At 53.8% G+C, this 18,924-nt stretch overlaps 1 protein-coding gene across 1 annotated transcript in view; it reads right to left on the reverse strand.

Moving 5' to 3' along the window:
* The window catches only part of UBR4 (ubiquitin protein ligase E3 component n-recognin 4), a 152,848-nt gene that overhangs the window by 15,229 nt on the left and 118,695 nt on the right, over positions 1-18,924 (reverse strand). The window contains exons 91-102 of the mRNA XM_054175753.1: positions 14,915-15,002; positions 13,528-13,655; positions 12,921-13,028; positions 11,995-12,114; positions 10,189-10,379; positions 9,647-9,820; positions 8,702-8,801; positions 7,259-7,477; positions 6,483-6,596; positions 5,287-5,429; positions 4,188-4,313; positions 3,054-3,248 (exon numbers count right to left, since the gene is read on the reverse strand). Coding sequence (XP_054031728.1) covers positions 3,054-3,248; positions 4,188-4,313; positions 5,287-5,429; positions 6,483-6,596; positions 7,259-7,477; positions 8,702-8,801; positions 9,647-9,820; positions 10,189-10,379; positions 11,995-12,114; positions 12,921-13,028; positions 13,528-13,655; positions 14,915-15,002 — 1,706 coding nt within the window. The remainder of the gene's footprint in view (positions 1-3,053; positions 3,249-4,187; positions 4,314-5,286; positions 5,430-6,482; positions 6,597-7,258; positions 7,478-8,701; positions 8,802-9,646; positions 9,821-10,188; positions 10,380-11,994; positions 12,115-12,920; positions 13,029-13,527; positions 13,656-14,914; positions 15,003-18,924) is intronic.

An 18,924-nucleotide genomic window follows, 5' to 3' on the forward strand; every position in this document is an offset into this window, starting at 1 on the left:
GTGAGCTTTCCATCTGCTGCACCATGCAGCAGGCAGCCAACCAGGAACTCTCTGTTTGCTCTGCTTAACGCTGACATGTCTTGAGGGAAAAAACAAATGATGGCTGGAGAGGAAATGATCACAGAATCAGAGAGTTGTTTGGGGTGGAAAAGACCTCAAAGATCATCCAGTCCAACCTTCAACCCAACCCCACCATGGCCACTGAACTGTGGCCCCAAGTGCCAGGGCCGCAGGTTGCTTGAACACCTCCAGGGCTGGGGACTCCACCACCTCCCTGGGCAGCCTGTGCTAGTGCCTGACCACTCTGGCAGCACAGAAATTGTTCTTCATGTCCAACCCAGATCTTCCCTGGTGCATCCTGAGGCCATTTCCTCTCATTCTATCACCTGATAGCAGAGAGAAGAGACCAACCCCCACCTCACTCAGGGCCTCCTTTCAGGGAGCTGTAGAGAGCAGAGCTGCATTTTGATCCAGCAGCTGCCCAGCAGGTTCTGGGCTCTCTGGTGGCAATGAGCAGACTATTGAGATGAAAAGGACAGTTGAGATGAAAAGAACCAGTTCATTTCTCTGTCTCCCAAGGGAGCTGGAAAACAACAGCTCAGGGATCTGGAGATAGGCATTGAAGGCAAATTGTGTCAGAGCCAGAGCGTGGAGTCTGCAGGTGGGAAAGGGAGAGAGATTTCACTGCACTCCACCTCCAGAGCCCTTTAAGAGAGGTCTATGTCACCATTTCCACCTTCATTTCATGACTATTTACTTCCTAGCATCTGAACTATACACAGCAAAAGGTGTGTGGGGCATTCTACCTGTGCATGATCAGAACCAGCATTAAAGACATTAAAGGCAAATTATGTTAGAGCCAGAGCATGGAGTCTGCAGGTGGGAAAGGGGGAGAGATTTCACTGCACTCCACCTCCAGAGCCCTTTAAGAGAGGTCTATGTCACCATTTCCACCCTCATTTCATGACTATTTACTTCCTAGCATCTGAACTATACACAGCAAAAGGTGTGTGGGGCACTCTACCTGTGCATGAGGTGCTGCATTAAAGACAAATTATGTTAGAGCATGGATTCTGCAGGTGGGAAAGGGAGAGAGATTTCACTGCACTCCACTTGCAGTGTCCTTTAAGAGAGGTCTATGTCACCATTTCCACCTTCATTTGATGACTATTTACTTCCTAGCATCTGAACTATACACAGCAAAAGGAGTGGGGGGCATTCTACCTGAGCATGATCAGAACCAGCATTAAAGACAGATTGTGTTAGAGCCAGAGCGTGGAGTCTGCAGGTGGGAGAGAGATTTTACTGCACTCCACCTCCAGTGTCCTTTAAGAGAGGTCTATGTCACCATTTCCACCCTCATTTCATGACTATTTACTTCCTAGCATCTGAACTCCACAAAGCAAAAGGTGTGGGGGGCATTCTAGCTGTGCATGGGGCGCACTCAGCCATCAGGGCGAGCTCAAAGCCCCCCTCAAGCTTTGCATCAATAAAGATCTTGCTGAAACACTTCAGCAGGAGTGTTCCTGTGTTCACTGAGAAGAAAAAAAGACCAGCCCAAACATAAATAACATGAATAATGTCAGGGAAATCTGATGGAGCTGAAGGCTGCAGGAGAATTCCAGTGTGGCAAAGCTGGGAACAGAGAGGGGATTGTGTAACTCAAAGCATCAGATAACCAGGGTTAGGTTTTCAGCTGACAGCAATTACTTCATCCCTGTCTTTCCCTTCTGTCTGTTCCAGAGAAAATGAAGCTGGCAGTGTTTCTTAAAGAATCTAATAACCTTCCAGAGGTAATAATTACATCCAGGATGGAAAGAGAAGCTAATTCCCAATTGCTTTTGCTCAATAGGTTCTCTGTTACCCTGCGTGTTCAGGCGGCGACGCTGCGCTCCAAACCATGTGAACCGGCAGCAAAAACTGCTTGAGAGAGGCAATTTGGGTCCTCCTAAAACTCTGGTGTGATTTCATAGAATCACAGAATATTAAGGGGTTGAAAGGGACTTCTGGAGATCAGCATGTCCAACCCTGCTGCCAAAGCTAGGGATCAGCTAGGGCAGGTCGCACAGGAACGTGCCCAGATGGGTCTTAAGGCTCCAGAGAATGAGGCTCCGCAGCCTCGCTGGGCAGCCTGCTCCAGGGCTCCAGCACCCTCACAGCGAAGAAGTTTCTCCTCATGTTGAGGTGGAACTTCCTGAGCTCCAGATTATAGCCACTGCTCCTTGTTCCACTACTGGGCACCACCAGAAAGAGCCTGGCACCTTCATCTTCCCTCCCCCACCCCCCCCAGATATTTACAGACACTGATCAGATCCCCTCTCAGGCTGCTCCTCTCCAGACTAAACAGCCCCAGGTCTCTCAGCCTTTCTTCACAGGAGAGATGTTCAAGTCCCTTCATCACCCTCACAGCCCGCTGGAAGAGACTGGATGGGGTGCTTGGTGCCATGGTTTAGTTGATTAGATGGTGTTGGGTGATAGGTTGGACTGGATGATCTCAAAGGTCTTTTCCAACCTGGTTTATTCCTCTTCTCTTCTCTTTCTCTTCTCTTCCTCTTCGCTTCTCTTCTCTTCCTCTTCTCTCTTCTCTTCTCTTCCTCTTCTCTTCCTCTTCCCTTCTCTTCCTCTTCTCTTCTCTTCCTCTTCCCTTCTCTTCCCCTTCTCTTTTCTCTTCTCCAGTAGATCCCTGCCTCTCTTGAATTAGGGAGCTCAAAACTGGACACAGCATTGCAGGTGTGGTCTTTTCCAACCTGGTCTATCCTATCCTATCCTATCCTATCCTATCCTATCCTATCCTATCCTATCCTATCCTATCCTATCCTATCCTATCCTATCCTGCAGCAGATCCCTGCCTCTCTTGAATTAGGGAGCTCAAAACTGGACACAGCATTGCAGGTGTGGTCTTCTCACCATGGCCACACACACGAGGATCAGCCTTCAGCCCTCCCACACCATTTGGGGTGGGAGTGGAAGGCAGAGGCAGCTGCTAAGAGGAAGGTACTGACATGTTTGGGACACAGAGCAGCGCAGGGGGAATGGGAGAGGAAGGTACTGACGTGTTGAGGACGTAGAGCACCGTGTGGATGATGTATGGGATGAGGTGGATGTTGCTCTCCCTTCCTCCTCCTCCAGTGTCGACGCTGAACGACTGCTCCATGGCAAAGCGGAGGAAGAGCAGTTTGATGTCGTGGACATTCAGCTGGTAGGTAGGTTCCCTCTGTCCTGTGCACTCCTGGAGGTATGTGTTGTGCCTGAAAAACACAGCAGCTTGGGGTCACTTGATAAAAAACCCTTCCAGAACTGGCTCACAGGTTTTCAGGGAGTTGCAAAGGACCTCCAGAGATCATCCAGTCCAACCCCTCTGACAGAGCAGGAGCAGAGAATCCAGCACAGGTCACACAGGAACACATCCAAATGGGGCTGGAAAGGCTCCAGAGAAGGAGACTCCACAACCTCTCTGGGCAGCCTGCTCCAGGGCTCTGGGACCCTCCCAGTGAAGAAGTTCCTCCTCATGGTGAGATGGAACTTCCTGGGCTGCAGTTTATATCCACAGCCCCTTGTCCTATCCCAGGGCACAACTGAGCAGAGCCTGTCCCTGTGCCCTCCCTCTTCACCCCCAGCCCTCAGATATTGATAGACATTGATCAGATCCCCTCTCAGCCTTCTCCTCTCCAGACTAACCACCCCCAGGGCTCTCAGCCTCTCCTCCCCAGGCAGTGCTGCAGTCCCTTCAGCATCCTTGGAGCCTCCCTTGGACTCTCTCCAGTAGATCCCTGTCCCTCCTGAGCTGGGGAGCCCAGAACTGGCTGCAATATTCCAGATGTGGCCTCACCAGGGCAGAGTAGAGGGGGAGGAGAACCTCCCTGGATCTGCTGGCCACATTCCTCTGCATGCACCCCAGGACCCCATTGGCCTTCTTGGCCACCAGGGCACATTTGCTGACCAGCTGCAGGACTCTACACTTCTCCTTGTTGAACCTCCTTAGGTTCCTCTCTGCCCAGCTCTCAGCCTGTCCAAATCTCACTGAATGGCCCTCACAGCCTTCAGGTGGTTTCTTCTCCCACAGCACATCTTCCCAGAGCAGCTTCACTCAGCTCCCATCGGCTTCGAAGCCAGCATGCCTCCGCGCTAACCTCCTGACTCACCTACCCAGATGCAAAACAGCTCAAGGAGGAGCTGTGTCTGCTCACCTTGCTAAGCAAGTAGCAAAAGCAGACTCTGGCACATGAGGTCCCCAGACTGGCAGGAGCCCATTGCACTTGGTGTTGGCGTTCTGCAGGGCTGCACTCTCCCATTCCTCACGGCCGCGAGCCAGTCTGCAGCGAGAAAGCAAACCACACCCAGGCAAGTCAGGAGCATCCAAGTTTGTGTCTAAGAAACCAGCAAAACCCCAGACAGTTCCACAGCTTCTCCAGTCACAGAATGGTAGGGCTTGGAAGGGACCTCTGGAGATCAACCAGTCCAACCCCCCTGCCAAAGGAGGGTCACCTAGGGCAGGTCGCACAGGAACGCATCCAGATGGGGCTGGGAAGGCTCCAGACAAGGAGACTCCACAACCTCTCCAGCACCCTGGGAGTAGAGCTTCTCCTCATGCTGAGGTGGAACTTTGTGTAGTCTGTCCTGATGGACTTCACATTGTAGTGCCCAGGCCCAATCTCTAGTTGGGACATGACAGCAAACCTCAACAGAGAAGCTTCTGGCTGTCTCCAGGCTGCAGAGTGATCACCTCAGAAGCAAACCCACCATGGGTGACAAGGCCAAGTGCTGTGCTCACAAAGCCCCTTGGAAAAACACAGCAGCCACCAGGATCACAGGATTAGGGGTTGGAGGGGACCTCCAGAGATCACTGAGTCCAACCCCCCCTGCCAGAGCAGGAGCAGGGAATCCAGCACAGGTCACACAGAACACATCCAGATGGGGCTGGGAAGGCTGCAGAGAAGGAGACTCCACAACCTCTCTGGGCAGCCTGCTCCAGGGCTCTGGGAGCCTCCCAGGGAAGAAGTTCCTCCTCATGGTGAGGTGGAGCCTCCTGGGCTGGAGTTTATATCCACAGCCCCTTGTCCTGTCCCAGGGCACAACTGAGCAGAGCCTGTCCCTGTGCCCTCCCTCTTAACCCCTGGAAACATTGACCAGATCCCCTCTCAGTCTTCTCCCCTCCAGACTAAGCACCCCCAGGGCTCTCAGCCTCTCCTCACAGGGCAGTGCTGCAGCCCCTTCAGCATCCTGGTAGCTGTCTGTTGGACACTCAGTGCAGTAGATGCACTGTCCCAGGGTGTGGGCAGGACTCACCTGACAGCTGCAAGGTGACAATCATAGTGGACAATGTTGAAGTGGGAGACGGTGCTGTAGCCCTGCTGCTTGCGGGGCTTGTTCTCAAACTCCTCCAGGGCAACACGCTTGGTGAAGGTGTAAATCCCCAGCACTTTGGTGGGCTGCAATGACACAGCAGCTCCCTTCAGGACCACTCATGCTGGGCCACCCTCTGCACCACTGTGACACTGCTCTCAGTGTCACCTCTCCCTCTCCCAACCTCAGACTTACACTGAGCTTTCACTGAAAAAGCACTAATCAACCACTGCCACTTAGAATCATGGACCCAGAGAATCAATGAGGCTGGAAACGACCTCAGAGCTCAGCAAGTCCAAGCTGGCAGCCAGCACCTCCTGACAGCTAAACCATGGGCCACACCCAGTCCCCTCTTGAACACCTCCAGGCATGGGGACTCCACTACCTCCCTGGGCAGCACATCCCAGTGCCTAACAACTCTTACTGGGAAGAACTTTCTCCTCACCTCCAGCCTAAACCTCCCCTGGCACAGCTTGAGACTGTGGCCTCTTGTTGCTGGTGCTGGCTGCCTGCCTGGGAGAAGAGACCAACCCCCACCTGGCTCCAACCTCCCTTCAGGGAGATGGAGAGAGCAAGAAGGTCTCCCCTGAGCCTCCTCTTCTCCAGGCTAAGCAACCCCAGCTCCCTCAGCCTCTCCTCCCAGGGCTGTGCTCCAGACCCCTCCTCAGCTTTCTTGCCCTTCTCTGGACACCTTCAAGCCTCTCAATGTCCTTCTTGAATTGAGGAGCCCAGAACTGGACACAGGACTCCAGGTGTGGCCTAAGCAGTGCTGAGCACAGGGCACAAGGACTTCCCTGCTCCTGCTGGCCACACTCTTCCTGCTGCAGGCCAGGATGCCCTTGGCCTTCTAGGCTGCCTGGGCACATTGCTGGCTCATGTTCAGCCTACTATCAACCACTACCCCCAGGTCCCTTGCTGCCTGGCTGCTCTCCAGCCACTCTGACCCCAGCTCTTCCTGGGGTTGTTGTGACCAAAGTGCAGCACCCAGCTACCTCTGGAATTGTTTACCCCAGGACTCAAACCTGACATTTCCTCATCTCCCAGAGAGCTCTCCTGATCATTCTGCACCATCTCTTGTGCAGCTGGACCCTGCCAGGTCCCCTCAGCTGGTGACAGAGGGCTGTGCTCTCTCCCTGTACCTGAAACTTGTATCCTTCCCGGCAGATGCAGCAGGTCAGCCCTGGCTCTTCTATCAGCTCCTCCATCTGTTTGAGCAGCGCAGTCTTGGTCACTACCTGACCCTTCTCGTTTGTCTGAAAGAGAGGAGAGCTCAAGCAGGTTAGAAACACCACAGTGGACACCCCCCCAGCCCCACCACCCTCAACAGCAAATCCCCAACCCACTTCCCAGCCTCTCATTAGCAACCGAGAGGGGAGAGGAGAGGGGAGAGGAGAGGGGAGAGGAGAGGGGAGAGGAGAGGGGAGAGGAGAGGGGAGAGGAGAGGGGAGAGGAGAGGGGAGAGGAGAGGGGAGAGGAGAGGGGAGAGGAGAGGGGAGAGGAGAGGGGAGAGGAGAGGGGAGAGGAGAGGGGAGAGGAGAGGGGAGAGGAGAGCACAGGACAGGACCAGGTTGGAAGAGACCTTCAAGATCATCACCTCTGACCTATCATCCAACACCACCAACCTATCAACCAAACCATGCAACCAAGCACCCTATCAAGTCTCCTCCTGAACACCTCCAGGGCTGGTGACTCCACCACCTCCCTGGGCAGCCCATCCCAATGGCCAATCTCTCTCTCTCTGTAGAACTTCTTCCTAACCTCCAGCCTACACCTCCCCAGCGCCAGGTCAAGCGCGGGCTCGGCGACGTTGGGCCCTAAACCATCTGCACACAGCTCCTCAGGTGCCAGTTGTAAGCGAGAGGGAGAGCAAAGGTGATGAGATCAGTGGTCTGCTGTCAGGGCAAGCAGCCATTACCGTCATGCCCAGAGTGCCCAAGGCCTTCTGCCTCATGGCCATGGCCATTCGCTTCTTCTCCGCCCGGGTCTCCTTGCGGGCGGCGTCGATCTTCTTGTTCACCTCCGGATGTTCCCTCAGGGCCTCCAGAAGATTCTCTGCCAGCGTCCCAATCCCTTCATCACTGGACACCTGCTCCAGTTTGTGCAGGTTGGTGATGGAGTCTGTGCCTATCAGCACCTAAGAGGGATTGGAACCCCAGAATCAGCCAGGCTGGAAAAGACCTTCGAGATCATCAAGTCCAACCTCTCACCCAGCACCATCTGATCAACTCAACCATGGCACCAAGTGCCTCAGCCAGGCTCTTCCTAAACATCTCCAGGGATGGGGACTCCACCACCTCCCTGGGCAGCACATTCCAGTGGACAATCACTCTTGCTGGGAAGAACTTCCTTCCAGATTCTTTCCTTTCCTCCTTCCAAATTCTTCCTCCCTTGTTGCTTCCTTCCTACTTCCTACCTTCCAAATTCCTTCCTTCCCTCCAAATTCCTTCCTTCCCTCCAAATTCCTTCCTTCCCTCCAAATTCCTTCCTTCCCTCCTAATTCCTTCCTTCCCTCCTAATTCCTCCCTACCTTCCAAATTCCTCCCTACCTTCCAAATTCCTCCCTACCTTCCAAATTCCTCCCTACCTTCCAAATTCCTCCCTACCTTCCAAATTCCTCCCTACCTTCCAAATTCCTCCCTACCTTCCAAATTCCTCCCTACCTTCCAAATTCCTCCCTACCTTCCAAATTCCTCCCTACCTTCCAAATTCCTCCCTACCTTCCAAATTCCTCCCTACCTTCCAAATTCCTCCCTACCTTCCCTCTTTCCTGCCTTCCCTCTTTCCTGCCTTCCCTCTTTCCTGCCTTCCCTCTTTCCTTCCTTCCCTCTTTCCTTCCTTCCCTCTTTCCTTCCTTCCCTCTTTCCTTCCTTCCCTCTTTCCTTCCTTCCCTCTTTCCTTCCTTCCCTCTTTCCTTCCTTCCCTCTTTCCTTCCTTCCCTCTTTCCTTCCTTCCCTCTTTCCTTCCTTCCCTCTTTCCTTCCTCCCTTCCAAAGTCCTTCCTTCCCTCCAAATTCCTTCCTTCCTAATTCCTTCCTATCTAATTCCTTCCTAATTCCTTCCTTCCAAATTCCTTCCTTCCAAACCCCTTCCTTCCCTCCAAATTCCTCCCTCCCTCTTTCCTTCCTCCCTAATTCCTTCCTACCTTCCAAATTCCTTCCTTCCCTCCTAATTCCTTCCTCCCTAATTCCTTCCTACCTTCCAAATTCCTTCCTTCCCTCCAAACTCTTTCCTCCCTTCCTAATTCCTTCCAGATTCCTTTTCCCACCAAGCAATCCTGTGATGCTGTGACCTACAGCCACCGAAAGCAGAGCTCAACAAGCCAGCCAGGGGCTGCTTGGCTCTCAGGAGAGCCTGCTCACCTGTGTGGCAGGGTGCTGCGTGGCAAGCCCTCGGAGCAGGCGCAGGATGAAAGGCAGCGCCGGTCGGGATAAGAATTTCTTCCATATGTCTGCATCCAAACTGCACAGAAGACAAGAGGCAGCAGCTGAAGGGCAGTCACCCCATGCCCCAAGGACACTTGGCAGGCAGCAGGCCAGCCCAGCACCCTTCCTCCTGTGGCCCTCCCTCCTGTAATTAATTAAGTGGCATTCGCACTGCCGCTGCCACGCTGTGCATGCCGACAGCCCCAGTGCCAGCCCTGAGCCCTGGCCTTGGCTTTGTGCAGTGGGTAAGGAAGGGGCAGGAGGCACAAGCATGCTGATGTCCAAGAAATCAGCCCAGATGGCTATCAGCTGGGGAGATTCCAGGCTTTTTAGCCCATCCCAGCCTCACCCCTCTGTGTCACAGCTGTACCAAGTCTAAATGCTTCTGATCATGGAGTTGTGAACAGCTTCCTGGGGAGAGTTTTGCAGCCAAGGGGGGTAAGGAGGGGAGCAGGGTGGGAAGATGATGTTGCAGCTCCCCTGGTTTTTGGCCAGGGAGGTTCTTGTGCTGTTTATAAACTGTAAATATTGTATATTTTGTACATATTCCTTGCAGCCCAGGGAGGTGGTGGAAGCCTCCTGCCTGGAGGTGTTTGCAGCCAGGCTGGATGTGGCTGTGAGCAACCTGCTGTGGTGTGAGGTGTCCCTGCCCACGGCAGAGGAGGTTGGAGCTGGCTGAGCCTTGAGGTCCCTTCCAGCCCTGACAATTCTATGGTTTCCTTGTAGGTTGTAGTTTTGCTTGGAAATGCAGCTTCAGTTGCTTCCAGCTGGGCTGGTGTGGCAAATTCAATGCTGGAGGAGGGGGAGAGGGAATCTTCAACCCATCCCAGAACTAGAGGAGGACGATCAGGGTTATCACAGACAGCAAGCACAGCCTCTTACTTCTTTGCACTGGGAATGTGCTTTTTCATGTAGTCCAGGGCATTCTGTGTAATCCCCTTCTGGAGGATGAGATCTTTCAGCTGATGGCCATTGCTGTTGTTCTTTATCCCTGCTGCTATTTTACAGAAGCAGTCCAGGAAGACTTTATCATCTCCACTGTGCTCCTCGTCGTACCTGAAGGAAGGGAGAGAAGAAAGAGCAACTCAAAAGCTCTCCAAACAGCAGCTGCCTGTAATCCCCACTGCACTATCAGGGAATCCACATCCCTGCTCACAGACTCAGCAAAGCTATTCAGACCCTTGTCACCTCAGAATATACTCCAAAGCCCTGATTTCACCAGCTGCAAGCTCACACATTTCTTCTGCTTCATCAAATGGCTTAGAGGCGAAAGAGGAAATTAAGCTTCCGCCCCGGGAATCTCTGGAGCTTTGCATCACATTGAGGGAAGCATCAATGAGGTGGGAGGGGGGGGTGGGAAAAGAGGTATAGGCTTGTCAGTGCAAGTGATTTCATGTGCTTTCAGCTGGAATTAGCCAACATACTTATCAAAGTTACAGTAGGGCTTGAAGCGATCCACCAGGATCTGCATCTTCTCCAGCTCCCCGAAGGACAGGTAGGGGATGATACGCAGCAGGCCCTGCAGGACGCTGAGGTTGGAGCGCACAAAGGTGCTGTTGATCTGATCCAGCAGCATCACCAGCTGGTCCTTGTCACCAGTTAGGAGGAGGTTACCCTGCAGAGGAAGAAGAGGTTGGGTTCTGAGCAGGAAATCAATCTGCAGCAGTCAAGGAAAGGCCTCGCGTCAGGAGCTGCTCCAGTCCGGCCCTGGCAAGGCAGCCTGGGGGAGAGCAAAACCCTGCTCCAGTCCAGCCCCTGGTAAGGCAGCCTGGGGGAGAGCAAAACTCTGCTCCAGTCCAGCCCCTGGTAAGAGCAAAACTCTGTTCCAGTCCAGCCCCTGGTAAGAGCAAAACTCTGCTCCAGTCCAGCCCCTGGTAAGAGCAAAACTCTGCTCCAGTCCAGCCCCTGGTTAAGAGCAAAACTCTGTTCCAGTCCAGCCCCTGGTTAAGAGCAAATCTCTGCTCCATTCTACCCCTGGTAAGGCAGCCTGGGGGAGAGCAAAACTCTGCTCCAGTCCAGCCCCTGGTTAAGAGCAAAACTCTGCTCCAGTCCAGCCCTTGGTAAGAGCAAAACTCTGCTCCAGTCCAGCCCCTGGTAAGGCAGCCTGGGGGAGAGCAAAACTCTGCTCCAGTCCAGTCCCTGGTAAGAGCAAAACTCTGCTCCATTCTACCCCTGGTAAGGCAGCCTGGGGGAGAGCAAAACTCTGCTCCAGTCCAGTCCCTGGTAAGAGCAAAACTCTGCTCCATTCTACCCCTGGTAAGGCAGCCTGGGGGAGAGCAAAACTCTGCCCCTTGTGGAATGGCTGAGGGACCTGGAGTTGTTCACTCTGGAGAAGAGGAGGCTGAGGAGAGACCTCATTGCTCTCTACAACTCCCTGGAAGGTGGTTGGAGTGAGGTGGGGTTGGTCTCTTCTCCCTGGTATCAGGTGACAGAATGAGAGGAGATGGTCTGAAATTGTGCTAGGGGGGTTTAGGTTGGACATGAGGAACAATTTCTTCCCTGCAAGAGTGGTCAGAGCTTGGCACAGGCTGCCCAGGGAGGTAGGGGAGTCCCCATCCCTGGAGGGGTTCAAGCAACCTGTGGCCATGGCACTCTGGGGACATGGTTTAGTGGCCACAGTGGTGTCAGGTTGATGGTTGGACTCAATGATCTTAAAGGGCTTTCTCAACCCAAACAGCTCTAGCATTCCATGATTCTAACTCCTCTAGCTGACAGCTGGCTTCTTCCACTTACTGTTCACTAATTGTCTAGCCAAAAGCTCTCATAATCCTAGCCCAAAGGACATCACATTCCTATACAGCAGCAGCTTCAGAAGATGACCAAGAAACTCTTCTCATGCTCAGTGTTGCTGAGGTATTGTTTTCATCCTCAATTAACTGGAAAAAACCAATCATGTTTTCAACATGTACCAAAACACTCCAAAAACAAAGGCAGAGCTGTGCCTTTTCTTGTCTCTCACTGGCCTGTGGCCCAAAGCTGCAAGGATGGGATCCAAGCAGTGCCTAATAACCCCCACCCTGACTGTGCAAGATCATCCCAAAGAAGCCTTGCAGTGCTTTTGGTGCAGGGCACTGCCCTACCTCCACAGCCTGCCAAGACATGCCAGCAAGCATAACAAGGGTTAGACTGCCACTCAGCACAGCTCTGCAGCTCCTGGAGCTCAGGAGACATCTGCAAGCCTTGAATGCCACTCAGCATTTCCATTGGTGCACCCAGCCCCAGGCACTCACCTTGTCCTCGCTCAGAGGTTCTGCATTGGACTCATCCAGTATGATCTCCATGATACTGAGCACTTGTTCTGCCACTGCTGCTCCTCCACTGTCCTTACTTTCCTGCTCAGCCACCAGAGCCTGGAGAAGATCAGAAGTAGTGTAACCAGCAGGAGCAGGGAAGTCCTTGTGCCCTGCGCTCAGCACTGGTTAGGTCACACCTTGAGTCCTGTGTCCAGTTCTGGGCTCCTCAGTTTAAGAAGGACATTGAGAGACTTGAAGGTGTCCAGAGAAGGGCAACAAAGCTGGGGAGGGGTCTGGAGCACAGCCCTGGGAGGAGAGGCTGAGGGAGCTGGGGTTGCTTAGCCTGCAGAAAAGGAGGCTGAGGGGAGACCTTCTTGCTCTCTCCGACTCCCTGAAGGGAGGTTGGAGCCAGGTGGGGGTTGGTCTCTTCTCCCAGGCACCCAGCACAAGAGGCCACAGTCTCAAGCTGTGCCAGGGGAGGTTTAGGCTGCAGGTGTGGAGAAAGTTCTTCCCAGCAAGAGGAATTGGCCATTGGAATGTGCTGCCCAGGGAGGTGGTGGAGTCCCCATCCCTGGAGGTGTTCAAAAGGGGCTTGGATGTGGCACTTGGAGCCATGGTTTAGTGAGTCAGGAGGTGTTGGGTGATAGGTTGGACTTGCTGATCTCTGAGGTCTTTCCCAACCTTATTGATTCTGTGATTCTACCCTAAGCTGGCAGCAGCTACTGCAACAGCAGCAGCAAGTGGTTGAAGCGAGCCCCACGCTCCTGCTCCCTAACGGAGGAGGAATGGCCAACAATTTGCAGTGCCAGGCCAGCAGCATTTGAGATCTCCTGCAGCTGTCCCGAGGCAGTCTGACAGGGAGAAGCAATTTCAAGCCCTTGGAGTCGATGGGGAAGACTTTGGCAAGCCCAAGTTCTCCTCACCAAGTTAAGGGTTCCCAGCATGACGTTCAAAGTGTTCATCTCCGGCTTGACCAGCTGCTGGCGATTGATCTTCACCTTCACACAGTAACTGAACAGTTTCAGCAGCACCTGCAAGGCACAGAGATTGTCTTTTCTGCAGGGCCTTCAGAGTCAGGAGCAGGATTTGGCTGAAAACTGAAAGCCCCTGAAGGAACAAAGGCACTACCCAGATGCCTGGGGTAGAGCACCAGCTGGGGTTTCAGACCAGGATCAACAGGGGTTGGACTAGATGACCTCTGGAGGTCCCTTTCACCCCTAACTAGTCTGGGATCCTATGATTAGGGCAGCTTTGCTCTTCACAGTAAGGCCAAGGCAGAAAAATCACTCTAGGAAGGCAGCATTTAGCCTTACCACCTCCTCAGCTTCTTCAAAGTCTTTGCAAGGAATTGTTAACCATGAGGGATGGGAGAGAGGGAGAGAGGGAATTACTCAGCTTTTAGCCAATCAGTGAACTGAAATCTCTGCTCCCAACAGTGCAACCCAAGGCAGACAACTCAGCATCACTGACAGCTGGGGGCATTTCCCATCCCAGAACTCTTGATCCCAAAGAGCTGCAGCTGAGACTCACCGTTAAGAGGTGCCGGCCTTGCTTGAAGTCCTTGATCCCAGTCAGCCTGTTGAGCATGCACTCCAAGCCTCCACACTGGGCCATGACACCTGCCATCTTGTAAACTTCTTCCTCATCCTCCTCTTCATCTACAGGGCAGACACAGATCATGAGGAGAAGGAGGAACCACAATATGGCAAGGTCATGAAGCCCACAGGGGATAAAGCAGCGAAGGAAAATGGAGGGGAGTGGGGCATTTTCCATCAGTTCAAATCATTTCAGCTGGAAAGAACTGGAGAATTCTGAGCAGGAATAGGGAGAAGGGGCAGGAAGAATGGCTCCTGTGCCATCTGAGCTGGAATAGGGAGAAGGGGCAGGCAGAATGGTCCCTGTGCCACCTGAGCTGGAAGAGGGAGAAGAGGAAGGCAGAATGGTCCCTGTGCCACCTGAGCTGGAAGAGGGAGAAGGGGCAGGCAGAATGGCTCCTGTGCCACCTGAGCAGGAACAGGGAGAAGGGGCAGGCAGAATGGTTCCTGTGCCATCTGAGCAGGAACAGGGAGAAGGGGCAGGCAGAATGGCTCCTGTGCCATCTGGGCTGGAATAGGGAGAAGGGGCAGGCAGAATGGTCCCTGTGCCACCTGAGCAGGAACAGGGAGAAGGGGCAGGCAGAATGGTCCCTGTGCCACCTGAGCAGGAACAGGGAGAAGGGGCAGGCAGAATGGCTCCTGTGTCATCTGAGCTGGAATAGGGAGAAGGGGCAGGCAGAATGGTCCCTGTGCCACCTGAGCTGGAAGAGGGAGAAGGGGCAGGCAGAATGGTCCCTGTGCCACCTGAGCAGGAACAGGGAGAAGGGGCAGGCAGAATGGTTCCTGTGCCATCTGAGCTGGAACAGGGAGAAGAGGAAGGCAGAATGGTCCCTGTGCCACCTGAGCTGGAAGAGGGAGAAGGGGCAGGCAGAATGGTTCCTGTGCCATCTGAGCTGGAAGAGGGAGAAGAGGAAGGCAGAATGGTCCCTGTGCCACCTGAGCTGGAAGAGGGAGAAGGGGCAGGCAGAATGGTTCCTGTGCCACCTGAGCAGGAACAGGGAGAAGAGGAAGGCAGAATGGTTCCTGTGCCATCTGAGCAGGAACAGGAAGGAGGGGCAGGCAGAATGGTTCCTGTGCCACCTGAGCAGGAACAGGAAGGAGGGGCAGGCAAAATGTCCCTGTGCCATGCCAGTGCTGCCAGCTAAAGCCCAGACTTGAGGGGCTGTGCAAATCCTCCTCCACTCTGGGTGAAGCAGGGGAACGTAGCAGAAGCAATGTCAATGACGTTTAAGCTCCCTGCTGTAAGGATGATGGTGTCAGTGCTCTGCAGCAAAGCTCAGCTCTGCAGTCTAACCCCAGCCTTCAGCAGCCAAATGCCTTACCAGTGGTGGAGTCCAGGGACTCGATGAACTCCTCGGTGGCATCTCCCAGCAGCCCTCGCATGCGGTAGATGATCCTCATGGGCTCCCCCTGCAAGAGAGCAGAGCACTTCATCACCTCCACCTCTGTGGACACTGCCAGCCAAGCCCAGCTCTTGGGACAGTGTGTAACAGCCACTCCAGCCTCAGCTCTCCTCCAGGCTGTCCCCCTGCAGAGGGGAGCACAGAGGAATCTTTCACTCCCTCATTCTCCCCTCCCTGAGGTGAATGAAACAGCAACAGTGAAGCCACCACCCGCAGAAACACCAACAGCTCATCCTCTGGGCTGGCCACCTGGTGCTGGCACTGCTCTTTAGATGGGCAGGCTGCTAACAGAGAGTCTCTTCCTCCTTACACAGAGAGCCCATTGGAATGGGCTGCCCAAGGAGGTGGTGGAGGCACCATCACTGAAGGTGTTCAGGAGGAGACTTGATAGGGAGCTTGGTGCCATGGGTTAGTTGATTAGGTGGTGTTGGGTGATAGGTTGGACACAATGATCTTGAAGGTCTCTTCCAACCTGGTCCCCTCCCCTCCCCTCCCCTCCAATCTCCTCCACCAGTGTTCTTCAGCCCCAGTGAAAGATCTAGCTGAGGAATCCTAGAATGGCTCAGGTTGGCAGGGACCTCAGAGGTCATCTGCTCCCACCCCCCCTGCCATGGGCAGGGATTCCTCTCAACCAGTCTCAGCTGCTCAAGGCCTCATCCAACCTGACCTTCAACACCCCCAGGGAGTGTTGAAGCCAACACCCACTCAAAAGCCAACCCCACTGAAGAGGCAACCTCACTGAAAAACCAAACCCCACTGCAAAGCCAACCCCACTGAAAACCCAACCCCACTGAAAACCCAACCCCACTGAAGAGCCAAACCCCACTGAAGAGCCAACCCCCACTGAAGAGCCAACCCCCACTGAAGAGCCAACCCCACTGAAAACCCAACCCCACTGAAGAGCCAACCCCCACTGAAGAGCCAACCCCACTGAAGAGCCAACCCCACTGAAGAGCCAACCCCCACTGAAGAGCCAACCCCACTGAAGAGCCAACCCCACTGAAGAGCCAACCCCCACTGCCAAGCCAACCCCACTGCAGAGCCAACCCCACTGCAGAGCCAACCCCACTGCAGAGCCAACCCCACTGCAGAGCCAACCCCCACTGCCAAGCCAACCCCCACCTGTGCTTTGTCTTTGTGGGGGGCTAGCTTTGCAGCCGTGTTCCCCCGTGGCAATGCTGCCAGCCCAGCACTACACTTTCCATTCTAATCCATGGCTTTGAATGAAAGAAAGGGGGGGGAAAAAAAAGAAACCAGGCAGAAAAAAGAGAAATCCCAGATTTGGGAGCAGGAGACCTGGGGAGAGGAAACCTGTCAGGGAGCCTGCTTAAGCCCTAATGGGGAATAAGCAGCGCTTAATGTCACAGCAAATAGAGAAAGCAGAGGGGAAAAGCCCCCGGGGGGAAGAGCTGCTCAAAGGCCACGCTAGAGACCAGCAATTAACACCGCAGGGGCCCTGGTAAAACGGCAGCTGAACAACAGAAAGGAGACAAGGGAAACAAAAAGGGGCCTGAGGTTGCTCCCTTGTGAGCCTGTCTAGCTCCTAGGGAACGCTGAGCTGCAGCTCGGCGGAGGGGCAGACAAAGGGAGACAGCTGAAAGCTGCTCAGAGGCAGGAGGCTGAGCGAACTCTGCCTTCCGTCGGCAGCAGGAGAGAGCTCAGCTCTGCCTCTGCAAGGGCTGGCAGTGACAGGATGAGGGAATGGGTTGAAGGAAGACATTCTTGAGAGTGAGGGTGGGGAGACGCTGGCACAGGCTGCCCAGGGAGGCTGTGGATGCTTCCTGCCTGGAGGGGTTCAAGGTCAGGCTGGATGAGGCCTTGAGCAACCTGGGCTGGGGGGAGGTGTTCCTGCCCATGGCAGGGGGGTTGGAACTGGATGAGCTTTAAGGTCCCTTCCAACCCAAACCATTCTGTGAGTCTCACAGGACTGGCACTCTGCTGCTCCAAGCAGGAATGGCAGCACCTACCACCAACTCCCTTCAGCAGAGCTCAAATCACAAGGCACAGACTAGGATCAGCCTCCTAACTAAGCTGGAACCTTGCTGAAAAGAAGGATCTCTGTCACCCAGCTTTGGCCTTGATCTTTGCAGGACAGAAGGCTTTGGGGCTTCAAAGCTTGAGCAGAACCATTCCCCACACCACAATCCACTGACACCAGGCTCTCTGAATCCCTCCCCTCAAGCACAGCAAGCAAATGGCCTCAGGAAACTGAGCTTTCAGTCACAGATCAGCACAGCCCAAGAGCAAATGAGGAGGTGGCCATGGCAGGGGGGTTGGAACTGGATGATCTTGAAGGTCCCTTCCAGCCCAAACCATTCTGTGAGTCTCACAGGACTGGCACTCTGCTGCTCCAAGCACCACCAGCTCCCTTCAGCAGAGCTCAAATCACAAGGCACAGACTAGGATCAGCCTCCTAACTAAGCTGGAACCTTGCTGAAAAGAAGGATCTCTGTCACCCAGCTTTGGGCTTGATCTTTGCACGACAGAAGGCTTTGGGACTTCAGAGCTTGAGCAGAACCATTCCCCACACCACAATCCACTGACACCAGGCTCTCTGAATCCCTCCCCTCAAGCACAGCAAGCAAATGGCCTCAGGAAACTGAGCTTTCAGTCACAGATCAGCACAGCCCAAGAGCAAATGAGGAGGTGGCCATGGCAGGGGGGTTGGAACTGGATGATCTTGAAGGTCCCTTCCAACTCAAGCCATGCCATGATTCCATGGAACTGGGCAAATCAGTGTTCCTTGCTTCTTTTAGGATCTCAAGTGCTACTTGCTGTGCCTCTGAAGAATGTATTTGTAACACACAAGACTCAGCCTGGGGTTTGGACATGAGGAACCATTTTTTTTCCTCCCCCCAAAAAGGGCTATCAGGCCCTGGAAGAGCCTGCCCAGGGGAGTGGCTGGGCCATCATCCCTGCAGAGGTTTAAAAGCCATGCAGATGTGGAGCTGAGGCACATGGTTTAAGAGCAGATGTGGCAGTGCTGGGCTAAGAGGGGACTGGATGTGGCACTTGGTGCCATGGTTTAGTAGTCAGGAGGTCTGGGGTGACAGGTTGGACTTGAGGATCTTCAAGGTCTCGTCCAACCTTGTTGATTCTGTGATGCTGGTTGGATCTTGGAGGTCTTTTCCAGCCTAAAGGGTTCTATGGTTCCTTGTCAGTGAGAATTCATTTTGGTGGCTACAAGGCAACGAAGGGAAAAGCTTGGCCTGGACCACATCCCCCTCTGGAACAAGCTTACTGTGAGATGGTGGACTAGTCCCTTAAGACTGTTGGGTTCTTTTCTTCATCTCAGGCTGATCCTGCTTTATTGGGTCACTTCCAACCCCTCCCCACCCCCCCAGCAGCTGGTGATTCTGTAGTACAAACTATTAAAAGCCAAGTGGGGAGCTGAAATCTGCCAGGTTCTCAAGATTCCATCAGGAAAAGCACAAGAGCAGAAGCACAAAGTGACATGGGAGAGAAATGCTGGCTGCTCTCCCTGCACAAATACCTTGGGCTCCTCTCTGGAGCACAGATTGCTGGAGCAATCTGGTGTCCCTGTCTGGCTGCACACAGACACACACACACACACACACATCAAAGTGGCACTTGCAGATGGGAGAGGGAAATGGGCTCTGAAAAGCAGAGCCACAAGGGTCAGCTCTTTCCCCAAAGGAATGTAAGAAGGTTTGGTGCTCAAAAAGACAGCTCAGGAGTCTGGGAAGTACCCAGCTAAGTCCAATCCACTCACCTGGGACAACAGCATGTGCTTTTAGGACAGAACAGAATAGAATAGAACAGAACAAACCAGGTTGGAAGAGACCTCAGAGATCATCAAATCCAACCTATCACCCAGCACCATCTGATCAACTAAACCATGGCACCAAGCACCCCCATCCAGTCTCCTCCTGAACACCTCCAGGGATGGGGACTCCACCACCTCCCTG

Source organism: Dryobates pubescens, chromosome 33, assembly GCF_014839835.1.
Source record: "Dryobates pubescens isolate bDryPub1 chromosome 33, bDryPub1.pri, whole genome shotgun sequence".
Taxonomy (NCBI): Eukaryota; Metazoa; Chordata; class Aves; order Piciformes; family Picidae; genus Dryobates; species Dryobates pubescens.